The following is a 17,010-nucleotide window of genomic DNA, read 5'->3' as shown; positions in this document are numbered from 1 at the left end:
TTAGACACGTTGGGATGGGTATTTTGCATCGAATTTGAGATACAATCACTAAACGTCATTGGTGTGTGATCGAGTTTGAATTTTGCCACCGCAATCGATTGGAGTCAGGGATGCCATTTGACCTAAACTTTTAAAGTCAAAATGACGACAATTGCATTTAAAAAAGTTATATCGTCTTCAATAACCATTTTGATGAGTGTGAAAAAAGTGTAATTGTTGTGGCTAGGCCTTGGATACTGCAAGCGGTCTATGGATACTGTTATCTATTCAATCAACCATCAAGCAGTATAATTTTCAATATTTGAGGAACATTTTGCATTTCAGTCAATGCTATATCAATATGCTTTTTTGCAAAGGACACTTGAAAAACTTATCCAACTCATATGATCCTTCTTGTCTTTGATATCGTTTAGAATCAAGATCGACCATTCTAAACACCGGCGGCCATTTTTGACCACCTTCCAAAAATTTATGCAATTTTATTGCCACTTTTTGCCATTTTCTGTCACTTGTAGCAAAAAGTGGCAAAATTTGATCAATCTCGATTTTTTCCATTGCTGATGACAAGGCAACAAAAAGGGAACGTCCAATTGTCTACTATATTTGTCAAGATTTAAAGGCCTGGCTTCTTGACTCCCAGAATATACCAGCAAACATAACAGACAAGAAACACATGCCAATTTTTTTGCATGCCAAAGGGGTCCTAAATATGCCAGATTTACACTTTTTGCATGCAAATATGCCACCTGGCAGCGCTGGACAATGGACATTACATTTGTAAGTCACACTATAATGGGAGACCCCCACGTGGTTTCGTGAGCACTTATTTTGAATTGCGACTAGGTAAAACATTCACTTTTTCAATAGTAGATGCCTTCACATTCTTCCAAATCAAGGCCAAAATTCGGCTTCATACGTCTTTTCACGTGGTCACAACAGTTACATCAAGCAAGATATACTCAAGACAATTTTTGAGACCCTTGATGATCATCTTAAAATCTCCCAACATGGAATCTCAAAAGTAGAAGGCCAATTGAATGACCAATCACGACGTTAGGAATTTAACCTCTTCCACAAACTTTGTCCTGCCAAAATAGAAGAACTTCAAAAAGTATTGCGAACGCCAAATACTTAATTTCATTTGGTGAAAAATTGATGCTGAATAATGCGTATAAAAGTGACATAAGAAATCCTCTAACTTGATACGTGGTTAATTATAATGGTTAGATTATTCTAAATTAAAATATTGCAAATATTAGTATTCTATTTCAGATAAACGATATCTCAAACGGCAAATTTATTGTTTCACTAATAATCAACGAACCAAAAGTGATTGGCGTGAATCTAGTTCCTTCTTAAATCTCTGTTAAAATCAGTATTTGATTAGCCCAGAGTACAACCAATGAAGTTTGGCAAGCAAATGTATAAGACAAAAGAAAGACCCCATTTTGATGGAGATTCAGAGGGCCATAAGTTGTTCATTAAATGAAATGTGTAAAATTGTGTTTTGTGTTGATCTTGTTTTAAGGGTAAGATATCAAGAAGCAAGGTTAATTCCAAACACAGGCATTGAGCGTTTATTGGCCTACCAAGCTTGAGATTACATGTTCTAACCTTTTTTGGATTGCATGATATAGCTCATAGACAGCATTCAGTATATCTTGCTTGATGTAACCGTTGTGACCGCGTGAAAAGACGTATTAAGCCGAATTTTGGCCTTGATTTGGAAGAATGTGAAGGCATCTACTATTGAAAAAGTGAATATTTTACCCAGTCGCAATTCAAAAAAAGGGCTCACGAAACCACGTGGGGGTCTCCCATTCTATCTCATTTGAGTAAAAAGAATATTCTAATTTGCTTACTTCCAGCCAATATTTAGCAGCATGATATAATGAAATTATGGGAAAAGACTTGCTTTGCCATTTAAATCATTGTAGCACGTTAATGGGTTTCAACTGCACCAAAGCTGAATGATTTGAATGCTAAATTTGTTGGTTGGGTTGGTGTCAGGGCATTAGTCGCCTCAATAAAAGGAACAAATTGCAGTTACAGTTACATAAGTCAAAAATAGTAATTTGTTACACAACCATTACTTAAAAAAGATGTAATGGCATCACTCATTACAATCACTTTTACTAAAATTTTAGTTGACCAATATTTTATGGTTTACACCATCCAGACCATTCTTCTCAAAAGAAATGGAGTTTTTTTGACTTAAGCAGTCCTAATGCGTAACATTTGAAGATTTCTTGTCAACATTTTTCAATAATGCGCCTTGGCATTTAACCTTGACATAATTGTCCAAAATGTATTGCATCATAATACTTTGAGGATCAATATTGGGACCTGGATGGGATAATGATTGTTAAAGGTTTGAAACAATGTCGCAAAATTCATGATGGGAAAACAGTATTATACATTGTGAGGTCGGCAAAGCTTCTCTGTAAGAAGTCCATCCCTTAAGTTAAGTGAAGTGAGAGAGGAGGCTTTGGAAATTTGAAGCATCATATTCGGGCCAAGGAGACATTTTCTGTGCTTGAGGCCAACGGAATTGGATTGAGAAGATGTAAACACCAAAGTAGCAAATGCAACAAGATTCAAACCTATAACACCTTCAGACCGGTTAAGAGCAAACACAATTTTCAACCCTGACTTTCTTTGATCAAAATATGCTAGATGGAATTAGTAAAACTGGCAATTTCTGTTAAGCTTTAAGGTTCTTCAGCTGTCACGAGATAAACAAAAAAATAAAGGCCATTCTGGAAGCTGAAAAAGGAACAAGGAGAGATTCCTGGAGATTTTGGGTCATTATAGTTACACAATTTGAAAATGCAATGCAATTACAGTTCCTTTTTCGAGAAAAGGAACGAATTACTGTAATCTCGTTACTTGTAATTTCGTTACTAATACCCTGGTTGCAGTACGAGCAATTATTTTGATTCGTTCGAGTCTCCCAGATTCAAATAGGGAAATGAGAAAATCAAAACAATTGTCCCGCTGAAGTACCTTACCAGGGTTGAGCTCCTCAAACCAGACAATATTAGGTTATCAATAGATTAACTTCGATTACTCAACCAGACATCTCAGCTCTGAAGAATAGGGACCCATGCAACAGAGAGTGTGAGAGGAGTGTTAGGTTAGGTGAGGTTGGATGTGATCCTTCCCTTTTCAGGTCAAAAAGCAACACTGTCCATCAACTGGCGCCAGCGGACAATCTATAGCCCCTTACGCTGTACGAAATATGGTTTACGTTCTGCACTTCAGAGGGCACTTTGTGACTCAGCCTCTACCAAATAAAGGGCCGATTGAGCCGATTCTTCTTTGTTTTATAGGATAGGATCACGGGATCAGTTTGTTTGTTTTTTTGCACCCCTTTGCACCCAATCGTCATTTTTGGGATATGGAGGGATGTGTTAAATGTAGAAATGACACTTTTTTTTCAACCAATAATTGAACTTCTGTGTCAAAGCGAGCTTAAAGTTTTATCTTTTCTAGCACTTCCCTTTGCTTTTTTGTACAATAGCTCTGCTTATTTCGACACTATTGTAATTGGCTCATGCAACAGCCAAAACCTCAACATTTCCCTACATGAGTCAAAAGTTTGGATCAATCAACTTCCAGAAAGTCTTGGAAGTTTAAGTACTGACGACAATAGAGAAGCTTAAGAGCAAGACCAGTGTTGGACCAAATATGGTATCAAACAAGATATCAAAATACGTGAAGTATGAACTCTTCAGACCTGTTACTCTTTTGGTCAATGATGCAATTACCCCTGGAATAACCCCAGAGTGTTGGAAGTTTGCAAGAGTGCTTCCACTATACAAAGGAAAGGGATCAAAGAATGATCTTACATCATACCATATAATTTCCTTACTACAGGTTTTGTCCAAAATCTTTGAAAAAAATTTACACTCACAACTGTATGCTCAATTTAGGGAACATCTTTCAGATGGCAACATGGTTTTTGGAGTCACCTCAACACTGAACAAGCAATATTAGCATTGGTCATAGAAATTCAAAGTGGGACATCAAGAAAACATGGGTCAAGTGCAATATTTTGTGACTTGGAAAAAGCCTTTGATACTGTCAATCACACAATATTATTGTGGAAACTTTTGCAATATGGTATGATGCATTTGTCACTCACACTAATAGAAAGTTTCTTGAAGAATTGAAAGCAAGCCATGGAAATAAATGGACAAGCGACCAATGCTATTGAACTTCTGTGGAAGGGTGTTCCCCAAGGGAGTATGCTTGGCCCATTGCTTTTCATCATCTTTATTAACAACCTCCCAAAGCATTGTGCTGGAGAATGCATCATACACAACACTGCGGTTATTGCCCATAAGAAAACTCCAGAGGACCTTCAATGCACCACATGTAAATAAATGAGCAATGTTTTAATCTAGTTTGAAAGGAACAAGTTATTGCTCAATGCTGAAAAACCTTTGTCATGAGTTTTGGTTGTGCCAAACAATTGAATGTACCTGTCAAAGGTTGGTCATTTCTGGAAGTTAAAGAAGTATCTGGGTGTCACTGTTGATTCCAGGTTGACCTTTGATGCCCACGTTTGTAGTGTTATGAAGAAAACAAATTTGGTGGGTGGTCTTCTAAAGATGGCCAGGAATAGTATATCTGTTCCCACAAGGATTATGTATGCTTGTTAAGGCCTTAGCCCTACCTGTCCTACTGAATGGATATACAACATGGATGCCACATCTGACCAAGGTTAAGTCATATCATTTGTAAGTGTCTTTGAATAGGGTCCTCAAGATCATCTATGATGAAAGAAAATGCTTTCACTCCACTCCTCTGTTGGAAAAAAGCAAGAATTCTACTCCTTGAAGTATCTTTAAGCATGAGCCAGCATTTAATGTTTGATGGTATTCAAGGCACTGGTGGGAGTTGGATCAAAATTAGTTCAGAATAAAATTGAAATAAGATCATTCTCCACTAGATCCATTAGTACAATTGTAAGTACTGTTAATCCCAGTGTGATAAATGCGGCATATCAGATTTTCAATAAAATGAACGCATAATGAGCATCTTCAAATGACTATTACCTCAACTCATATGAAGATAAGTGCTTGGTGACAAATTGCAAGGTTTGTTGTTTTAACTCAAATGATGCAATTCAATAAGTTAGCATAAATGCATCTATCCCTGCCCCTCTCTGCACCCTTTCCCATTCCATATCTCTATTTATACCATTATTATTATCTGTTTATACTTGCAGTCAGCTCTGCATCTTTTTTTTACCGCTAAGGTGGTCATGTCATGTATCCTGTAAGGGGTTTTGGGCCCCTGCAAAGACTACAGTGTTTGACGAAATTTTCCCAATGAGAATGAATGCCAACCAAACACTATACTTTGTCTCTGCGAAATAAATTATTTACTTATTGAAAGAGCAAATGAGGAGCAGGTTGGCTACAGTGTTTGTTTTCTTTCTTCCTCCTCAAAATGCTGAAAATCAGTGTTGCCGCTTATACACTTTGCTTGATTCCCTTCGCTTCACATGCCCTTATCCACAGATTTCTAGACACTGGATGTCGGACGATCGACCACTTGGCTGGTAAAACAGTGCAATGGATGGTCTCCTGAGAATTTATCACAAACCGATTTATTGTAGTGTTTAGCCAACCAAAGTGGTTGGTTGTTCGGCATCCGGCATCTAGAAAGCTATGCCTTATCCCAGAACCATGCACACAAGAATTCTTACATATTATCACACGAGAAAAACTGATGAGTTGCGTGAGAATTAGACTTAGACACCGGATTGGACGGCACGTAACATTTCGGTTTCAATGCCCGGGACCGCCCGGCAGCGCCGCAAGCCTACGGCAGCTTGGTTGCAAGGGCATAAGAACGCAACTCATCAGATTTTTTTGTGTGATAATAACGAAGATAGTGCTGATGGGGATCAAATAAATAATCACGGGAGGTTGTGACTAGGGCTACCAATATAGGGCTAGTCAAGTAGACGCGTTCATAGACAACTGACGTTATTCCATGGAATAAAATCAAAGACAACATGCCCAGCCCAACCACACTGTGCATGCATTGGATTTTGACATTTTTTCCATTTTACATGCTTGTCTAGGCAATTAGCATTTTGGTAATGAGCCAATGTGATAGTGCGTTCACTGATTTTTGTTTAGTAACCCGTCAAACCAGGGTTACGGTTTGCTCAATTTTAACTTTTCTTGCCTTTCGATGGAATAGCCCAATTACATTGCACAAAATATATTTTACGTTCTACACTTCACAGAGCACTTTGTCACAGGGTCACATAATGTCCAGAAAAGAAATTGCTTTCAAGGTAAGGCAAGAGCAGTTTGTTTAGCAATTTACCGTGCCTCTTCCCGTTTTCTTTGGGCCGTGTGACGTTGCAAATAAGGGCCCTTATAGGCGGGTGCTTTCACTTTCCACGTTTTCTGGCAACCTTGGATTTGAAGTTTGATTTGTTCCCATCGCTAGAAGATACGTGAACAAGTTGGTTACTCAGTGTGACCCAATATGCCGTCTGCATGAATTACAAACCTAAAGGGTTTCAGAGTAACAACTTTTAAAACTTTTTGTTAGACCCCCATGCCCCTTAATAGAGCGATAATTGAATGTTCAGACAATTATCTCATCTTTTAAGGAAAGAGGAGGTAATTGACTCCGCTAATATGTGTTTTTTAAGCCAAGAGAGTGCTAGTGTCAGAGAAGCCAGATATTAAGAATNTGTGTTTTTTAAGCCAAGAGAGTGCTAGTGTCAGAGAAGCCAGATATTAAGAATAGACAAACATGTGGCCGGAAAAGCACGTTGGGAATAGGACTTGAAAAAGTGTCATTTTCCACCTCAGAGCATTTGAGCTGGGCGTACTCCGTGCATCTAATGGTCAGATACCCCTCTGTTAGCATAGCAGGCAACGGTCAAGTTTTGAACTACCACTCTCATTAGAAGTATGTCCCTTGTCATCTCGTTTATCAACAGCCGGGGAAAAATGACATATTTTTGTCTGTTGATCAATTTACACATACAAATAATCTAGTTTCATAGAGGAGTGCGACGAGTGCGACCGACCCACGTCAACCAAGGCTCATCAACAGAGAAGTGAACAAAAGACGATCGATTGTCTAACACGGTCCATCCACGCTCTTGAGCTAAATTATTCATCGTCCCCAATCGATAGCTCGCTCTTTAAACATTGGCATTGTTGCATGGCTAAGTAATGACATACTTCTCGCTCTCTTTCTAACCACAGGTAGGATTGGATGGATTGGATTGGATTGGATTAGCCAGGACAGCCCTTAGCCCATCCAGTCCAACCCAAGGCCCCATCTCCATCGCCAAGAGCATCCCATACCTGTGGATCCTGGATCCTGGATCCTGGATCGAAAAGGAAGTCATCAGGGAGAGGTAAGTTGTATTTTTGGTACATATCTATTAAAGGACGGACATTTTCACTCGTATGGGCACGTGTCATCCGGTAGCAGGTAGAGGGAATGCCGGCTTTTCAACCAGGAAGCCTCGTTCACCGTGCCTGAGACCGACCCCGTGGGCCGTGGCGGCGCTTTCGAGCTTGCTTTCTCGATCCCTAGGCGACGTGTGTGACGCGGTCAGGATTGTGCCATTTGTGCCGTGCTCGGTTATTTGTCCAACAACCGATTGGTTTCCTTGACGTTTCGCCTGTCCGTTTTTATCGCTGGAAGCGCGTCCAGTCAGTCACTTGGGAGGGAGGGTGAGAGAGGCCAATGGCACGAACGCTGAACCCCCGGAGTCGACGAGGTCCACGAGCCTGTGTGGCGAGAGTGCAGGTAGAAGTCCCCGGTTACTCTGGTCCTCAGCATCCTTCACAGGCACAGCCCAAGGCTAAGGCTCGACGTGGGGAGCCCAGACCACCTCAACCATGGTAGACAGAGACTTGGAGGCGAATGTGGTAGTTTTTGACCGTGAAAAGTGCGTTGGGAGTGAGCCACGCGCCGACCGCACGAGCCAGTGTGGAGTGAGGCCCAGGCCCCAAAGAACCAGTCGTGATTTGGGATCAAAAGGGAACGAAGGGGATTCAGCCACTTCGGAGACATCGTCATCATCGACGAACACCTCTTCGTCTTCTTCCTCCCCATCGTCATCGAGTGATAATAGTAGCGGACGGCGACGAAGAAGAGATCGCCAAAGACGTGCCGCCAAGCGAGCTCACATTACCGGTACTCGTTCACACTCCAGAGACCCTGACCATATTCATAATTTCCAGTACTTGACACAGACACAGGCAATGTTTTTCTTTTAGTGGAAAAAATGTAGTAGCATGGGATTCGGAGAAAAAATCTGTGGCTTTTATGAACTGTAAAACACATGACACCGCTTTTGATGTCAGGTTCCACACTTTAAGCCATCATTTTCTTTCCCATAGTCTTAACATCGTTGATCTACTTGTTTGGGAAGTTTAAACGAACGGTGGTCATGGTCTCTGGTAGCTAAACTCGTCGGCCAACCCATCGCTCAAAATGTGGCTGATCTGAACCAAAAACCTATTTTGGAGTTGGAAGTAGTGCCCTCGCCAGAAAACGATCTCACCGGGAATTATTACAACAAGTACATCCGCAATAAGAAAAGTCCCGAGGACAATTGCCCGTCCCCAGAAGCTCGAACCCAATCTCTCATCATGAACGATGGTTCAAAAATAACCACGCGGGTGTGCCTGTTTTGCCCGAAACACAACATGGTAGATGAAAAGAACTATTTCGAACACTTGGTCATCCAACACGGTGACTGTCTGTTCAAGTGTTCAATGTGTGTCGACGAATTGGAAGGATCGAAATTCGAGAGCTTTAATGATATTCGAAACCATGTGCAAGAAACACACTCCGTCAACAACGAGGACGGGGTAAGAGCCTTGATTAAAGTGCCTTTTGTGATGAACCTCAGAAAATACAAGTGTCGATTGTGCCAGGACGTATTCGAAGCCACCACCGAAAGCGAGCTCACCACCTTCCATTTCAAGGAAAAGCACAATGCTCAGAAAGTGACAAGCAAGATGCTCTTACGAATTTGCCGAATTTGTGGCGAGAGCTCATGGAAGTCGGATGCTGAATTGATCAAGCACATTGGTCAAGTTCACCCGAGAAGTGATTTCGACGACGACGACGACGATGACGACGATGACAATGATGATCACGAGCAAGCCAATGATCGTCCAGCAATTGATAATTTGGAGCAAGAAATGTTGTCTGAAAAGCCTTTGAGAAATGTCGTCCCATTGAGAGACAGCATTGTGACCGGCAAGGTGAAAGAGTCGCCCGCTAGAACCAAACATAGGTCACAACCATCTTCGGATTCCGTGTCATCTTCAGATTCGAAATCCGGCGAGGACACCGAACCCGAAACCGAGCGGAAGCAAAGCAAAAAGAAGAAGAAGAAAAAGAAATCGTCCAAAACCAAGAGAAAGAGAAAGCTCTCGGATACCGAAAGTCGGACCACCACCTTGGACTTCGAGCCCGAAGAAAAAAGGCCCATGGTCACGAAAGCGGATATTGAGTGTGTGAACAAGCTTCGAAAGACTCGATCCAAAGACAGTCGGAGTGATGGAGAGCTGTCAGAGGATGACAAGAAATTGGAAGCGGGTTCCAATGCCATCAAAGAGGCAGCCTCTGTTAAGACGATATCTCGATCGAGCTCTCGTAAACGACGATCCTCTGAAAATTCCAAGAGCCGAGAGAGAAACAATAATCACCACAGTCAGTCAACCGGCAATAGTAAGAATTCAAAATCCAACTCCGAGATCATCTTCTGCAAGGAGTGTAGGATCTCCTTCCCATTGCGAGATTCCTACCGACATTACTCCAGTCGAGATCACTATAGCCGGATCCGAAACTTGATACGTTGCTATCTTTGCTCGAAATATGTGCCTTACACCAAGGATCATCTCGAGGAATGTCACGTTGGAGAGGTGTTCCAATGCAAATTAACAGCTTGTAGCCGACCCAAGTTTTTAGATTTGGTTAAGGTCTTGAACCACATGGATGACAAGCACTATTCTGAAACGCGGAACAAGAGCAACGAGGACCTGATTCGACGCAACATGATTGGAATCCCCAGGAACCTCCACGCCTACAAATGCAAGTTATGCCAACTCTTGTTCGTGGGGCAACGTGAAAGAGATGTGCTCGAACATCAGCGGAGGGAGCACATCGACAAGCCGAGCGCCTCCAACATATTGTACCAATGTCGGGTCTGCGGTCCCAAAGTCTATTTCAGGGGCGAAAGAGACCTTGAGAAACACGTGCAGACTCACCGAAGTCCGTCGGATCGGGCACTTTTCAGAGGAAGGCGATCTCGGAGCTCATCCCGGAGCTCATCCGGGCGATCTCGGAGAAGCTCATCCTCAAGATCAGATAGCTCCCCGTCCCGACCTCGTCGTAAATATGTTCCCTGCTCGTTTTGCCATCAAGTGACCGAAGACATGGATAAAGATAAACGACAACATGCCAAAATGCACCAGAAACTGAACTTTAACTGCCAGAAATGTGACTTCGGAGCCTTGGATAGGTTCGAGGTTATGGACCATGTTGGCAGTGCTCACCAAGGCGCACCCACTCGGGACGATGAATATTTCGGCCCTTGGATCTCATTGCCCATGGATCTTAGACGAATCTTTTGCTATGAGTGTCGTGCGCTTTCAGATAAACGTGTAGAGTGGTGTGCACGTAGCATTGAGGATTGCCGAAATGACTTTGAAACCCATTGCCGGGACGAGCACAAGGGTAAGAGCGTGGAGTACTGTATCTACTTGGGTTGCAGGGCTTGTAATGATCATCAATATATCACGAATCCACTCAACGACTGGAAGATCCATCACAAAGATCACGGGATCTGGGCTGCCCGCAACATGAAAGGACCCGAAAGTCCCAAGCTCAGTGCCAATCCGATTTCGGAGCCGCCGACGGCCGCCATGTCGCCAGCTTGTTGCTATTGCTGCGAGTCTCTGAGTCCGGAGACTACAATTGAAACACATATCCGGAGGAACCACATGAGTTTGGTCTATCAATGTAAGCTATGCCCGACCGTGGATCAAAGAATCTTCACCGATGAAGGCCAAATTAAGCATCACGTGGATCGCGATCACTCCTCGGATGCACGGCAGTTACGATGGAGAGATTGGATTCAAGTCCCGCAAGATCTGCGGTCTGTGATTTGTAAGTTGTGTATGGAGACATTTTATGCACTGGGATCGAAGGAGATCCAAGAAACGCATTGGCGACACCAGCATCCCAATGCCAAATTCCGGGAAAGCCATTTGGAGTTCAAATGCCGCGCTTGTGAGAACGTGGATGAATTTGAAGATGAGCAAGAGCTCGAGGACCATTTTAAAAATAGCCATTCTAGTCAGGTGAGATGAGTCCTTCAATTTTTGTTCTTTTGTGCTTTCTTTCTCTAATTAGTTTTTGATTGGTTGAACTCTTCTTTGTTTATTTTTTTATATACACTGAGTGGAGACATTTTTGTATCATTCTGAGAAACAGTTGAGCATTATAATGATTTGAATTGCATCGATAAAATTAAGAATTTTGATTTCTTAAAAAATAGAAAACACTCATCGGACTGATGGGTGTTTTCTATATTTTGAACGCAATTGTTTCGTGGAATCAGCGCAACCTCTTTTGAAGAACGATATTCATAAGTAACATGTTTTTAAATCTATGGCTTCCAACGAAACGGCATGTCTAAAATCATTGCTTAAGTATTTTGTTTGCTCATTCGATGTTTTTTAATTGAATGGATAAGGTAAGGATCGCACCACCAGAACTACATGCATGAATTACCAACTACCGTTTTCATTACAGTAGAACCACCAGCAACGACGTTGTACATTTTCTTTGACATAACTATTTTTTTTAACATGAAACTACTAAGTCTTATGGTTTTTCTCTATACTTGCCTTGATTACTGCATTGCCCTATTCTATTGTTATGTTCGTATTTTTGTTTAATGTCTTGTCGTCTTCTCCGTTTCTATCTCCAGCTATCTGAAACTTCCCATGTTGTTGATGGCGACACTACTATTGTAAGCACAACCACTTCAACCAAAGGATCTAGCCCAATTCCAGCGTTGTCGACTTTGGCTGTGTCTCCGCCTCCTCCTCCCTCCATACCACCCATTGTCCAACCTGCCATTGTTCCCGCCCCTTTGTGTGATCCTAGGCTCGGCAGTTCGTCGACGGGTCCTCATGGCCCACCTTATTCCAGCACGTCGAATTAACCCGCTCTTATTTCTGTTCCATTCTCACAGGACAAGCTAGCCTACTAGTTTCACTTCTCGATCCCATGTTGAAGGCTTCCCTCTGGAAACGCCCAGCGAACACCTCAGAAGTCGATCACCTGGAATTCTCAAGTGGATGTGTTCTATTTCCTGCACATTTTGATGTTATGCCGTTCAGTCAAGGCGTCACCCTGGCGCTCGCTCTATCTCTTCGTGTGATTAAATCCATTGTGAACCTTTGCTCAATCGGACTTGATTCATTCGTATATGTGACCGTTAGCTGCTGATGGCAACAAGGAGGATATCATTTATACATTTGTCTGGCGATTGCCTCACTGGGTATTGATTCAACCAGGTTTAACCGCTTTTTGTTCCTTCAACCAATGGCCACCCTTTTTTTTCTCGTTAAAGGAGACATCCGGCTTCCATCAAAATAGCAAATGTGTTCGCAAATGGGAGACAAAGGAAGAGAGTATTAAGAATGCGTAAATCCTATGAAATATCCTTGGAGTTGCGCTGCCACTATGATCCATCCCCAAAACTGACCCGAATGGGAAAAAACTGCGCTCAAATCTAACTTTCACGGATGATGTCTGTTATATGTATGCAGTGACGGAGCGAACGCTGGTTTTCTTGATAGAAAGGCCACAATTTATTGCCATTTTGTTCTAGGTGTGTTGGTGAAGGACTCTTATTTTTACAGTGGTTATTGTTATTAATATTATTGTGGTTGTGATGGTGTTGTTGCTGTTGCTGCTGCTGTTGTTGCTCTTCTGGTTCTCCATTTATTGCTGGTCGTTGGTTTCATTCTCTTTCTATACCGTCTTCGTCTTCTATGATTATGAATATTGTTCGCCACTCGGAAAGAGCGACAGAAATATGAATTTTTCACAGTGCGAGGAGTCGACTACAACAACTACAACCTCCTCCTGGTTTGGAGGAATTGGTAAGAATTTTACAAATAGAACCTGGGGATCTAGTAACTTGGTAATCCTCGTCTTTTCAACACTATTGTATGTTGTAACACATGTGTTTCGCAATCTGGGGATTTTTGGCACGATAAGTTTCAGTTTCAGCTAAAAACGGGGTTTTTGAGGGGCCAAGTGGGGTGAGGGGTGGAGGGGGTGGGAACTTGGATCAGAAAATGTGATGTGTTTATGTGTGTGTGCTCAAGAATCAGGATGCTGATATGAACCGTTATTAATTTGGTTATTTGAAGCATGATAATCAGTTGAAGGGCTTAAGGGGTTGGATTGATATATATATGTTGTTCGGGTTTCTGAGACTAAGAAACGGGTGGTGGTTGTTGGGTGGGTATCAAAACTAGAGAGATGAGCCGTTTTGTTGGGGCGAGTTGGATCACGTGGGTGATCAATGCAATGCAAGGTGGGCTCGACAAATGCGAAATGACAAACATGGAACTTGGAAATCAGTCTTTCACTACCACCGACTTGTTCTTCATTTCAAGATGGAAACAAGGGAAAGAGGGGGAAAGCTGGGATCAGAAGGGGGTTCACTAGATCGCCAACTTTGGACCTCGCTCATTGAGGTAGAGAACTAAAGAAAACAGGCGCTCAGATGGTCCATAAATAGAAAAGGGTTTGTTTGATTTTTCAAGTTAACTAATTGCATTTTCCAAAAGAAACACGCTTCATGGCACTAGAGTTTATACACGACTGTTTTTGATGAACTGAGGTAGAAAATGAGGGGCGAGAGTGATAAGGGGAGGAAGGGTGGGTTTGTCTTGGTAACGATATTTTCAGTGGAACAATTCATCCAAGGGAGACGCCGTCACATGTCATATTTATTTCAAAATTTTGGATGGTAGGTAACGCGGGTTTGTAATAAAACTTGCAAGAACACGGTAAAATCTTTCAAAGACGAGATTATTTACAACAACTCTGGTTCACAAGTGGAACCAAATGGCTGTTTTACTCGGAACAAAGGGCTGTGGGGATTCGAGGGTGTTATTCATAATGATGTCACCGGTTTGGAGGGCGACCAAAAGCGAATAGGGCGTGTGTGTGCGTGGCTTTGGACACGATACTCTTGGAAGCTGGCTGGGAACAAACTATTCCACAACGACATTGAGGAGGCTATCACCATGATAAAGATAAGGATGATATTGTTGATAATAGTCCAAATCCTCCGAATGGAGTCTGTCATGAGTCTGGTTATCACCGGGGTTGGGGAACATACTACTTGGAGGATCGCTCAAAATATTTGCCTCAGCATGAGGGACACCAGTTTTGAGAACGTGGGTATGTTGATGGTGGTAGTTTTGGAAATGTTAGAAGATCAAATGGTTGGAACTCAGAAAGTGGAAATAGGTAAGTGTGACAGTTTCATGATCAATTTTCTGTAACAGCATAGTAACAAATAAAGATGCTTAAGGCAAAACCATGGGTCGATCAAATTTCTTTGCTTTTTTTGGGAGGTCATGGACCTCGCTCTTGGAGTGGTTGGATGGTAGAAATGGTTACGTGTGAACAGCTTTGCTGCGTCACCTTTTTTGAGAGGGTGGTTCCTTTGAGGCTCACAGATCGTCGTCGGTCTCTTCAATTGAGAAGGTGGTTATTATCATGTAAGTAAGTAGAAGTGCCACTGAAAAGGTCAGTCGGGCCCTATCAAATATAGAAAAAACGTTTCCAAATTCCAATCAAAAATCATGGCACAGCAGTGGTATCATCATCTTTAGAGACGGCCAATCCGAAGAACATGTGCAATCGGTGGTTCAAGGCCTGATATTTACGAGTACGTGGAAGGGATCAGCTTATTGCTCTCGAGTTACAAGTTCCTTATTCATTGGTTTGCTTAGAAGGGACGAGGGACAACTGGTTTCAAGGGTATACTGGATTTTGGATGAAGGGCCGGTGGGGCGGGGGCGGGGGGTCAATCTCCAAACTGTCATTGTTTTGGTTGTTTCTTTCTCCGATTTTCTCTCCAGATTACTTAACTATGTCATCCGGATCTCCATCAAAAAATTCCTCTCCAATAATAAAACGTATTAGTTCGAGGCCGCAGTTGTGGCGTGGTTGTTCTGAGACGTGGAAGTGGGCCCACTGGAAGCGGTGGCTTCGTCACGGTCCATACTGCTCTCATTAGGAGAGCGACGCCCGGAGGCGGCAGAGTCATTGGCCCCGTCATCGTTATCCGACAGATCGTCATTGTCAGCGTCAGACCCCAACTCGCCTGCCATGTCATCTCGGTCTTCACTAGCTGATCTCCGGTCTAAATCCTTACCCTCACCATTGTGAGATTGGTTGCCAGAGGCTGCGGCAGCGGCAGCGGCAAAGGCCGCTGCTCGGCTTGCAGGATTCTGAAAATTGAGAGCAGCCGCCATGGGGTTGCTTTCTCCCCCGGCCGCCGCAATCATGGACAGGTAAGTGTCGAGAAGCGCACTACCCATACCACCTGCGGGTTGGGCCCCTCCAGCAGCAGCCAAAGCGGCAAAGTCCTTGGGGTTCAGCATACCTTGGCTCATCCTCATGTGATGGGCATGGGAATAGCCAGGGCCACCATTACTGCCAAACGGCGAAGAGGCAGACGAGACGCGAAGATCCTCGATTTCATGGACACCATCCCGGTTTCCATCATGGCTCCCACGACCCATGCCACCCGAGGTGGGGAGCGAGGGTGGGAGTGGGAAATGGTGTGACTGCATCTGCAAAAGGTTGGAATCCAGCTTTGGGAGATCACTTCGACGAGGAGCAGTAGGGGAGGCCCTGGCGGCCAGGTCTCTAGGGGATACCTTGACTCCGGCCTTAGCCAATAGCCGAGAGGCAAGGGCTGGGTCGAAGGGCGATGGCATGGGAAGTACGGGCAGATCCTTCGTGGAAATACCTCGGTGCTGACGGGACATGTGGGAATGTAGGGAGTTCCTAGACTTGGCCACAGTACCACAAAGGGCGCATCGGTAACCGGGGCAAATCGTGTGCTTGTCCTCCATATGAGTCCTCAATGTGTGAGCAGATCGATAGATCTTTCCACACTTGGGACACGGTCTGGGATCTGTGGCACGGACTCGCATCATATCTAACTTCCCGGCCACTGAAAAGTAAAAAAGAGGGAGTGATGACAATTATTGACAAAGAATATTCGTTTTCAATATAGCTCAATTGAACCGCGATAGACATCTTACAATTTGGATTACCCGCATGACTCTGGAGACCGACTTGAGGGGCTGAGCTGGGCATACCAGGAATGGAAGTTACCGGCCCACTGGGGGAGCCTGCACCGCTGACTGAAGCACTTGCTGCAAGGCCCAAAAATGCCGAAGGGAAGCCTGCTTGTCTGTATAAGGCCTCCAAACCCGGTGGAAATAGAGGGTTGCCCATTGAGGCGGGTGAGCCGGCTGACAGTTGCCTATGAAGTTCACTTTCAGCCACTGAAGACTTGATCAGCCCATCCATAAGGCTCTCGGGACGGTCTGAGGTTGTATCGCTTGCACTGTCTCCATCCCTTCCATCTCCATTATCCCGAAAGCTCCGGTCGTACATGGACGAGACCCCAGAATGCTTCTCCAATGCCTGACTAAGGAGTGACTCGGTCTTGGGAGTCGAGTTATTGTTGTCCAGTTCAGGCTCTTCACTCTTAGGTTCCAGGCTCCGCCGGCCCCAATCTCCCAGACTCTTTGGTGAGGAGGAGGGAGAGTTCCTGGAATCTGGACCATTGAACCGATGACGTTTGGCAGCAGAAGGTCCAAAATGATCGGGTGACATTGGCGCACCGTTCATGTCCGCTTGAACTCTTGAACTCTGCAAAAT

At 43.5% G+C, this 17,010-nt stretch overlaps 2 protein-coding genes across 4 annotated transcripts; one reads left to right on the top strand and one right to left on the bottom strand.

Annotated features, from left to right (window-relative positions):
• Nucleotides 1-6,790: 6,790 nt before the first annotated feature.
• Nucleotides 6,791-12,490, top strand: LOC131884445 (uncharacterized). 3 transcript variants are annotated; one of them, XM_059232227.1, is made up of 5 exons: nucleotides 6,791-6,948; nucleotides 7,251-7,405; nucleotides 7,480-8,193; nucleotides 8,464-11,375; nucleotides 12,275-12,490. In XM_059232227.1, the coding sequence occupies exons 3-5, from the start codon at nucleotides 7,896-7,898 to the stop codon at nucleotides 12,290-12,292; spliced, it is 3,228 nt and encodes a 1,075-aa protein (XP_059088210.1). In that variant the 5' UTR covers nucleotides 6,791-6,948; nucleotides 7,251-7,405; nucleotides 7,480-7,895; the 3' UTR covers nucleotides 12,293-12,490. The 3 variants fall into 3 exon arrangements, with proteins under 3 accessions (XP_059088210.1, XP_059088208.1, XP_059088209.1); XM_059232225.1 differs by having other exon boundaries at nucleotides 6,792-6,948; nucleotides 12,008-12,490; XM_059232226.1 differs by lacking the exon at nucleotides 6,791-6,948 and adding an exon at nucleotides 7,009-7,130 and having other exon boundaries at nucleotides 12,008-12,490.
• Nucleotides 12,491-12,872: 382 nt separating this feature from the next.
• On the bottom strand, nucleotides 12,873-17,001 carry LOC131884446 (protein abrupt-like; the record flags this gene model as incomplete). Its single annotated transcript, XM_059232228.1, is given in 3 exon segments — nucleotides 12,873-15,908; nucleotides 15,996-16,294; nucleotides 16,386-17,001. Coding segments are annotated over 3 exon segments (1,572 nt in total), but the record flags the coding sequence as incomplete, so codon positions are not given.
• Between the last annotated feature and the right edge of the window lie 9 nt (nucleotides 17,002-17,010).

This window comes from Tigriopus californicus, chromosome 8, assembly GCF_007210705.1.
Source record: "Tigriopus californicus strain San Diego chromosome 8, Tcal_SD_v2.1, whole genome shotgun sequence".
Classification (NCBI taxonomy): Eukaryota; Metazoa; Arthropoda; class Copepoda; order Harpacticoida; family Harpacticidae; genus Tigriopus; species Tigriopus californicus.
Note: the sequence above shows the minus strand (reverse complement) of the source record. Positions and strands in the feature narration are given on the sequence as shown.